Below are 9,498 nucleotides of genomic sequence, written 5' to 3'. Positions count from 1 at the left end.
AAATACATTTGGAAATGTTTAGAAATCTTTATTTTAGAACTAAATCAAATGAATAGTGACTCATCCAATGACCCCCCTCTGGGAATGCTTTTAAACTGGAGAGTGTAACTCTGTTTGAACTTGGGGGGCCCCTTCGTTGGGGAGCGAGAACAGGTGGCTCGGATGGTGCCCAGGTTATTCATGGTTCTGTTGGTCTTTGTGGGGACACTGGGTCTGTAGACTGTCTGTCTGTGGTGGTTTCTGGTTTGGTTACACTGATGAAATGTAGATGAGAAGAGATGTCAGGTATCTTGCATAGTTTGAATAAATATCTATGGCACTTAATATAATTCATTTGGATGAGATGGGGCATCTCAAGAGATTTAATCTGAAAAATTTCAAATAAATAACTAAATATAATCCCTCTCAAAGCCCTTTAAACTATTCTAAACTAGGCATTCCTTATCACCACTGAACATATATTAGTGCCACAGACATATGACCCCCCCCCCCCCCACACACACACACAGTTCTGAGAGGAGATAAAATAACCCCTTCATTTACATGAAGCTATAAATAAGGAGAGGAGGAGGGGAGGGGAAGCAGGTGTGTTCTGGGGGAGAAAGGGGAACAACACATCACTGACTGTAACTCAGTGTCAGATCTAGAACACGTCCCTGGTGAATGACTCTGATAACTAGAGATAGTAGATATGAAACTATCAGCTGGTCTTTGGGTGGGACTGAAACCAGTGGTCTACAGACAGCTGTTCCTGTTGTAAAGTACATGTAGATCTTTCCTCAGTCATTATTGGTGGTCCTATGTCCTCCTCAGGTGGACGTTGACAGAACTGCAGCCTCTGTTCTGATCACTGATGCAATGTGAAACACAGCATGACATGACTCTCTATATGTTGGACCAATCCTAACTTCCACTTAAGGGGATACTTCAGAATTTTGGCAATGAGGCCCTTTATATACTTCCCCAGAGTCAGATGGACTTGTTCATACCATTTGTATGTTTCTGTGTCCAGTTTGAAGGCAGTTAGTTAGTTTAGTCAGTCAATGTTAACTAGCGTTTCCCATAGACTTCCAGTCATTGTGCGATCTTCATCTGACTCTGGGGAAGAAGATAAAGGACCTCATTGAGTGTTTACTTAGTCATGGATGGATGTCAATGGGAGACTAAGTGAAGACCAGACCTATACAGTTGTAATAATGCTGAAATGATACTGAGTCCAACATCCAATGTTAATACTAGAGCACAGTCAACTGTTAGGTCATCTCTGGTTGGTCAGAATCCTTGTTTTGATAATAAAGCAGGTAAGGATTCTGGGCTCTTCTGTCTTGGTTCAATTTAAACAGTCATTATCCAGATTCCCCCTCATTTAGTGCTGCTAACACTGAAACTCATCAACATGCTCAAATACAAACACTTGTTCTTTAGAATGTTCTTTATTTAATATCCACAATACAGCAAAGCTCTAACTATTCCTCTATTATACATCTGCAACGCAACCCATTTCAAATATACAGTCTACTTATCATATAGCCTATGATATCAGTGTGATTAGCTATTTATCTTTCATGGAACATAATGTATATATGCAGGTTAAACTTCTAATGCATTAACAATATCTTGAAAAGTGATGTAGAAAATCAACTGGACATTACAATGGTTCTCAGGCTATTCAGTGCTGCATACAGACTTCTTGATGCCTTTCTCAGCGAACTTGGAGCCCGCGGTGACTTTACATGAGAACACTTTGTCCTGGTTCCATTCTGACGTGTCAACGGTCAGACAGCTGCTGAGTTGAAACGTCTTGTCGGCTTGCGGCACCGGGCCACTCGTAGCGATGCCGCCGGTGACCGGATTCCCTCCCGCTGTCCAGCTGACATCAGCGTAGCCCATGGCCATCTGACTGGCCAGACACACCAGGGTGACTTTGCTGGATTTCAACTCATCGCTGGACGGAGGGAAGATGGTCAAGACAGGCGGAGGGAGGGTAGAGTCTGGACCAATGGAATGAGCAGAATAAATATTACACAAAATCATTTGATATGTTAGTAGAATGAAACAGGGTTGTGTGATTATACTGTAGAATAAAAAATAAAACGTTTTCTCAAAGGCTACAAACAATTAACATGTTGGGCTCATAAATTAAAAGGCACTAAAACCATGTAATTCTATTGTTACATATTACTCATATCTCTGTTTGTAGTTTAACTTTCTAAGTAACTCTCCATATGTGACTTTTCAGAGGTGAAGCAGATTTCTGTGCAAGTGGATAATGAGTTCAGATCTCTACGTTTAAACATAATCAAGAAGTCAGATGTGCTGAATGAGGGATACAATCAAACATATATCCTACTACTAGTCAACCAGCAAACAGAGTTACCAACTGCAATGTAGTAGCCTGCAATGTAATGAATCATGTAGCAATATTGTGTGTAACTACCATATACATGATTTTATCATGATTTAATATAACGTGGGACAAACATTTTAAAGGTTCATACAACTTTATGTAGCATTCACATTCAAATCTACCTCTGAGTAAATATATTATTATTGTATGAGACATTATAAATGAGTAGTGTTGTCAAGTGACAGCAGTAACCTACATGGTCAAATAGTCCATCACGTTTTTTAAGTTTAAATGTGAAATCAACAACTACAGATATACTGTAGGCTATGAAGATGTCACATGGTGTCCATGACTCTTGATAATCAGTCCACAAAGTAGGTTATTTAAACTAAATCAATCTGAAAAAATAATATCATGTTAAGTACTTTAACTTTATTAACTATTATGTAGTACCAAAACCCATTTTAAAAAACCATATAAGGTTAAAAGAAAGGGTACTTACCAGTAACAAAGAGCTTGGTTCCTTGTCCGAATACCACAGTGATTCAGCTTGTATACACAGCCGTACAATAACCTCCTCACTCTCTCTACTGAGAGGACAGGAACTGAAACATCCCATTCAGACAGAGCTTCACTCTCACTACTGAGAGGACAGGAACTGAAACATCCCATTCAGACAGAGCTTCACTCTCTCTACTGAGAGGACAGGAACTGAAACATCCCATTCAACAGAGCTTCACTCTCTCTACTGAGAGGACAGGAACTGAAACATCCCATTCAGACAGAGCTTCACTCTCTCTACTGAGAGGACAGGAACTGAAACATCCCATTCAGACAGAGCTTCACTCTCACTACTGAGAGGACAGTAACTGAAACATCCCATTCAGACAGAGCTTCACTCTCTCTACTGAGAGGACAGGAACTGAAACATCCCATTTAGACAGAGCTTCACTCTCTCTACTGAGAGGACAGGAACTGAAACATCCCATTCAGACAGAGCTTCACTCTCTCTACTGAGAGGACAGGAACTGAAACATCCCATCCAGACAGAGCTTCACTCTCTCTACTGAGAGGACAGTAACTGAAACATCTTATTCAGACAGAGCTTCACTCTCTCTACTGAGAGGACAGGAACTGAAACATCCCATTCAGACAGAGCTTCACTCTCTCTACTGAGAGGACAGGAACTGAAACATCCCATTCAGACAGAGCTTCACTCTCTCTACTGAGAGGGCAGGAACTGAAACATCCCATTCAGACAGAGCTTCACTCTCTCTACTGAGAGGACAGGAACTGAAACATCCCATTCAGACAGAGCTTCACTCTCTCTACTGAGAGGACAGGAACTGAAACATCCCATTCAGACAGAGCTTCACTCTCTCTACTGAGAGGACAGGAACTGAAACATCCCATTCAGACAGAGCTTCACTCTCTCTACTGAGAGGACAGGAACTGAAACATCCCATTCAGACAGAGCTTCACTCTCTCTACAAACATCTCAGGCTTTTCTAGAGTTCCTCTCTATGAAGTAACAGTATATAGTATAGCATCATATTCTGCTGTTGGTGTCTGGTCCTTTTGAATCCATCAGTTAAACCAATATCCATATGATGCATTGTTGACTTGATGATGATGGTGATGATGATGATGATGATGATGATGATGGTGATGATCACAACAAGAGAAACAACATCAGTTTCCTTTCAGACAATGTCTTCTTATAATCTTGTTGACGTGTAGGAATGGATGGTTCTTCCATTTCCAGATCTCCCATTGTGACATGTATATATTGTTATAATAATCACTGACCAACTGCTGTTTCTTAGAGTTCACCCCTCTGCCACGCATGAAGCAGAAGTGAGTGTATTTGGTGAGGAGGTTTTTGTCATGGTGTTTATCACTGTGATAGGAGAGTCATTTTGAGTCTGACAGTAATACACTGCTGAGTCTGTCTCCTCCACATTGTTAATAATCAAACAATAATCTGATTTAGACTGATGATTAGATGTGAATTTATGAGAGGAGAAACCAGAACCATAATCTACAGAGCTCCAACCAGTGTGGTACCACCTTAACACACACTGAGGGACTCCTCCTGGAACCTGTTTATACCAACCAGCAATATTATCAACAGTCCCCAGGTTACAGTCCAGAGTGTCCGTCTCTATTATCAACAGTCCCCAGGTTACAGTCCATAGTGGCCGTCTCTATTATCAAGAGACCCAGGTTACAGTCCATAGTGGCTGTCTCTACTATCAAGAGACCCAGGTTACAGTCCATAGTGGCCGTCTCTATTATCAACAGTCCCCAGGTTACAGTCCAGAGTGGCCATCTCTATTATCAACAGTCCCCAGGTTACAGTCCAGAGTTGCCATCTCTATTATCAACAGTCCCCAGGTTACAGTCCAGAGTGGCTGTCTCTATCATGAACAGTCCCCAGGTTACAGTCCAGAGTGGCCGTCTCTATTATCAACAGTCCCCAGGTTACAGTCCAGAGTGGCTGTCTCTATTATCAACAGTCCCCAGGTTACAGTCCAGAGTGGCTGTCTCTATTATCAACAGTCCCCAGGTTACAGTCCAGAGTGGCCACCTCTATTATCAACAGTCCCCAGGTTACAGTCCAGAGTGGCTGCCTCTATTATCAACAGTCCCCAGGTTACAGTCCAGAGTGGCTGCCTCTATTATCAACAGTCCCCAGGTTACAGTCCAGAGTGGCTGCCTCTATTATCAACGGTCCCCAGGTTACAGTCCAGAGTGGCTGCCTCTATTATCAACAGTCCCCAGGTTACAGTCCAGAGTGGCTGCCTCTATTATCAACAGTCCCCAGGTTACAGTCCAGAGTGGCTGTCTCTATTATCAACAGTCCCCAGGTTACAGTCCAGAGTGGCCATCTCTATCATCAACAGCCCCCAGGTTACAGTCCAGAGTGGTCATCTCTATCATCAACAGTCCCCAGGTTACAGTCCAGAGTGGCCATCTCGATTATCAACAGTCCCCAGGTTACAGTCCAGAGTGGCCGTCTCTATTATCAACAGTCCCCAGGTTACAGTCCAGAGTGGCCGTCTCTACTATCAACAGTCCCCAGGTTACAGTCCAGACTGGCCTTCTCTATTATTAACAGGCCCCAGGTTACAGTCCAGAGTGTCCGTCTCTATTATCAACAGTCCCCAGGTTACAGTCCAGAGTGGCCGTCTCTATTATCATCAGTCCCCAGGTTACAGTCCAGAGTGGCCGTCTCTATTATCAACAGTCCCCAGGTTACAGTCCAGAGTGGCCGTCTCTATTATCAACAGTCCCCAGGTTACAGTCCAGAGTGGCCGTCTCTATCATCAACAGTCCCCAGGTTACAGTCCAGAGTGGCCGTCTCTATTATCAACAGTCCCCAGGTTACAGTCCAGAGTGGTCGTCTCTATCATCAACAGTCCCCAGGTTACAGTCCAGAGTGGCCGTCTCTATCATCAACAGTCCCCAGGTTACAGTCCAGAGTGGCCGTCTCTATTATCAACAGTCCCCAGGTTACAGTCCAGAGTGGCCGTCTCTATTATCAACAGTCCCCAGGTTACAGTCCAGAGTGGTCGTCTCTATCATCAACAGTCCCCAGGTTACAGTCCAGAGTGGCCGTCTCTATCATCAACAGTCCCCAGGTTACAGTCCATAGTGGCCGTCTCTATTATCATCAGTCCCCAGGTTACAGTCCAGAGTGGCCGTCTCTATTATCAACAGTCCCCAGGTTACAGTCCAGAGTGCCCGTCTCTACTATCAACAGTCCCCAGGTTACAGTCCAGAGTGGCCGTCTCTATTATCAACAGTCCCCAGGTTACAGTCCAGAGTGGCCGTCTCTCCTTTCCTCACTGTCGCAACAGGAGGCTTCTGTGTCACCACAGTCACACCACTGACACCTGGGAAATAAGAAGATGACATGTAGTAAAGAGAAACATACAGACTCATTATTAATAAACCAGGAAGTAAAATCTCCAGGAAGTCAGACTCCTTACATGTTAGAGCAGTGATGAGAGTGCAGAGTGTCCCCAGCATGTTGTCAGTGTGTGGTGTGAACGGCCCTTACTGTCCAGCTGAGAGATGAGCAGGGTTGGAGTGTGAGGAGAGGAGAGGCTGTTGAACCCACCTATAAGGAGACAGACAGGGAGGAGCAGAGGGAGGGGCCTCTATATCTCACCCTATCAGCTTCTGTAATGACGGACTTCTGATGAATTTATATTACTGTAACTATTAAACTATCAAAAATATCTATATTTTATATTGGACTAACAAAAACCATTTGAGATCATTTTGGTTACACTGAAAATAGCAGTATTTAGTTTCATGTGAGTTGTGTTGGTAAGTTTTCTTAAAATCAGCATGTCATAATATGTGTAATAATAACATAATGATAATAATATCTGGACCTGATAGTGGGGTTCTGAACTAACAGTAGATCACTAAATGACTGTTGATGTAATATGTCTCTACTGTAAACCAGGGGACTGACTATCATGGAGGTTGTCTGATACATGGAGTCTTCTGTTAGGACTGAACCTTCTGGAATATCACTTTATCATTCATGCTTTGTGACAATTAGGTGTAATTGTTAATGACAACATTCTAGTAAATGTGTGAAGGGTTTTGTGTAAAACACAAGCATGGAATGTTCTCCTACTGCAGACACACTGGTTCAGGATGACTTGACATTCAGTTAGTGTCTATATTCAGAACATCTGAAAGCAGAAGTGAGTGTGTTTGGTGGGGAGGTTTTTGTCATGGTGTATATCACTGTGATACGTTCTCTTTAACAGAGTTGTCCCATGTCTGACAGTAATACACTGCTGAGTCTGTCTCCTCCACATTACTGATTATAAACTGAAAATCCTTATCAGACGTGGCTTTAGATGTGAAACGATCAGAGGAGAAACCAGAACCATATTCATCAGGGGAGGCCTGAGTACGGTGAAACCTTAACACATACTGAGGAGCTCCTCCTGGAACCTGTTTATACCAGCTTACATAATAACCTTCCCCTTTGGTAATGTCACAGTGAAAAGTAGCAGTCCCCTTTGAACTGACAGTCAGTACTGAAGGTGTCTGTGTCACTGCTTTCTGGCAACTGACATCTGTGGGAATTAAGCACACAATTTAAGACATTAAATCATAAATTAATATTAAACTGGTATTGCATTTTGGGGATTCAGATTGAACATACAGTAAATTCCTTACATGTTAGAGCAGTGATGAGAGTACAGATTGTTCCCAGCATGTTGTCAGTGTGTGGTGTGAACGGCCCTTTCTGTCCAGCTGAGAGATGAGCAGGGTTGGAGTGTGAGGAGAGGAGAGGCTGCAGGACCCACCTATAAGGAGACAGACAGGGAGGAACAGAGGGAGGGGCCTCTGAAGTTAACCAATCACCAGCTGCTCTCATTGCTCTACATTAGGCCCTGTCTTCATCACTGACTCATATTCTACCTCCATCAAACCATAACTGGAGTTGAATATCCTATACTAGTTCTACACAGGACCAACATAATGAGGAGGTACTCAGGATGTGTCCCAAATGTCTCCCTACTCTGTTTATAGCGCACTGCCGTTGACCAGAACCCAATGGGCCCTTAAGAAGAGTGCACTATAAAGGGAATATAATGCCTTTTGGGACATACCCTCAGTTTCAGTCCACCCCCCTCTCCCCACACAGTTCTGGGAGGAGATAAAATAACCTCTAAATTTACATGAAGCTATAAATAAGGGGAGGAGGGGAAGCAGGTGTTCTGGGGGAGAAAGGGAGCAACACATCACTGCCTGTAACTCAGTGTCAGATCTAGAACACGTCCCTGGTGAATGACTCTGTTAACTAGAGATAGTAGACATGAAACAATCTGTTTTTTCTGGGGTGTGACAGAAGGATGGGAGACTAGATGGGACTGAAATCAGTGGTCTGTCTGACTAGTGCCACTGTGCCTGCTTTAATGTCGTTATATCTTGTGTCATTATTGGTGGTCCTGTGTTCTCCTCTGGTGGACGTTGAGAGAACTGCAGCCTCTATTCTGATCACTGATGCAGAATGTGAAACATGACGCCGCGCTACACTGAGTGTACAAAACATTAAGAACACCTTCCTAATATTGAGTTGAATCTTACAAGGTCATATTTCTCATTCATGCTGAAAATTATACTGAGGCCAACATCTAATGTTAATACTAGAGAACAGTTTAAACCATGTAATAATGGCACTTCAAACTAAACATTGACCAGGCATTCCTGCATTAAGGTAAAATAGAGGCAGGTGTTCTAGTCTGAAATACTTGAATGCTTCTCTCTCTCTCTCCGCCCAGCATCTGGGTCGTTCCACCAATTCGGTGCCTATTGAAAAGTGTAAATTGATAAAAACAACTTTGATTTTGTCATAAATAGCACATATTCACCTTCATAAACAACGTGTTTTCCCATTTCAAGAGGTTAAATAAAGAATTGACTATAACAAAAGCCTGTTAAGTGCCAAATAAAGTAACAGGGTTGATGATTTCTTCTTAAATAAGCCATGAATCCCCTTGTGAAAGCGGGGAGTGGAAGCTTGTTGTGTGCAAAAGGGAGTAGGAATTGAATGCAAACTTCAAAATGTTGTATTTATTGTTTAAACATTTCTATCCTATCTATCTATAGGTAACTATCCTATCTATCTATAGGTATCTACATTATACTCAATCTGCTCAGCTTTCCACCACAAAACACCACAACATTTCCAAGAAGAGTAGAACCAGCTCATCTGATTTTACAATATGATTTAACTATTAGATGTTTAATGTTTCTTTTGAAAAAACGATTTAAAAAGGAGTAGTTTAATTAAATATGAATTAAAAGGTAGACTCAGTAAAATGATGTTGCCAAAGAGCAGCAACAGAGATACTGAGATGAGCGAGATGCAACACTTCACTCTCACACAGTAACACAAAGTATCTGCGCATGTGCACGGAAACACTTCACTGTAACGATCGTCGTCGGGAGAAGGAGAAGAGGACCAAAGTGCAGCGTGGTAAGTATTCATAATACTTTTAATAAATATGAACACTCGAACAAAAACAGCAAAACGACAAACGAACAGTTCTGCAAGGTGCAACAAACACTAAACAGAAAATAACCACCCACAACTAACAGTGGGAAAACAG

The 9,498-nt window shown here is 42.5% G+C and overlaps 1 protein-coding gene across 3 annotated transcripts; it reads right to left on the bottom strand.

Moving 5' to 3' along the window:
* Window positions 1-1,424: 1,424 nt before the first annotated feature.
* LOC120043759 (immunoglobulin lambda-1 light chain-like) lies at window positions 1,425-7,552 on the bottom strand. 3 transcript variants are annotated; one of them, XM_038988321.1, is made up of 5 exons: window positions 6,343-7,107; window positions 6,155-6,246; window positions 4,241-4,509; window positions 2,850-2,890; window positions 1,425-1,991 (listed from the first exon to the last, which is right to left on the bottom strand). In XM_038988321.1, exons 1-5 carry the CDS (start codon window positions 6,380-6,382, stop codon window positions 1,666-1,668), a joined length of 768 nt encoding a protein of 255 aa, XP_038844249.1. In that variant the 5' UTR covers window positions 6,383-7,107; the 3' UTR covers window positions 1,425-1,665. The 3 variants fall into 3 exon arrangements, 1 of the variants encoding a protein (XP_038844249.1); XR_005476506.1 differs by lacking the exons at window positions 1,425-1,991; window positions 2,850-2,890; window positions 4,241-4,509 and adding an exon at window positions 7,311-7,552 and having other exon boundaries at window positions 6,092-6,246; window positions 6,343-6,473; XR_005476505.1 differs by lacking the exons at window positions 1,425-1,991; window positions 2,850-2,890; window positions 4,241-4,509 and adding an exon at window positions 7,349-7,552 and having other exon boundaries at window positions 6,092-6,246; window positions 6,343-6,473.
* Window positions 7,553-9,498: the final 1,946 nt, after the last annotated feature.

This window comes from Salvelinus namaycush, chromosome 3, assembly GCF_016432855.1.
Source record: "Salvelinus namaycush isolate Seneca chromosome 3, SaNama_1.0, whole genome shotgun sequence".
NCBI lineage: Eukaryota > Metazoa > Chordata > Actinopteri > Salmoniformes > Salmonidae > Salvelinus > Salvelinus namaycush.
This window is presented reverse-complemented; position numbering and strand designations above follow the sequence as displayed.

Coding starts and splice junctions, on each gene's coding strand:
- LOC120043759 (XM_038988321.1), bottom strand. CDS start 6,382: ATGCTGGGGACACTCTGCACTCTCATCACTGCTCTAACAT. Junction 6,247..6,342: donor TCTCATCACTGCTCTAACAT/GTAAGGAGTCTG, acceptor CTTATTTCCCAG/GTGTCAGTGGTGTGACTGTG. Junction 1,992..2,849: donor AACCAAGCTCTTTGTTACTG/GTAAGTACCCTT, acceptor CCATTGGTCCAG/ACTCTACCCTCCCTCCGCCT.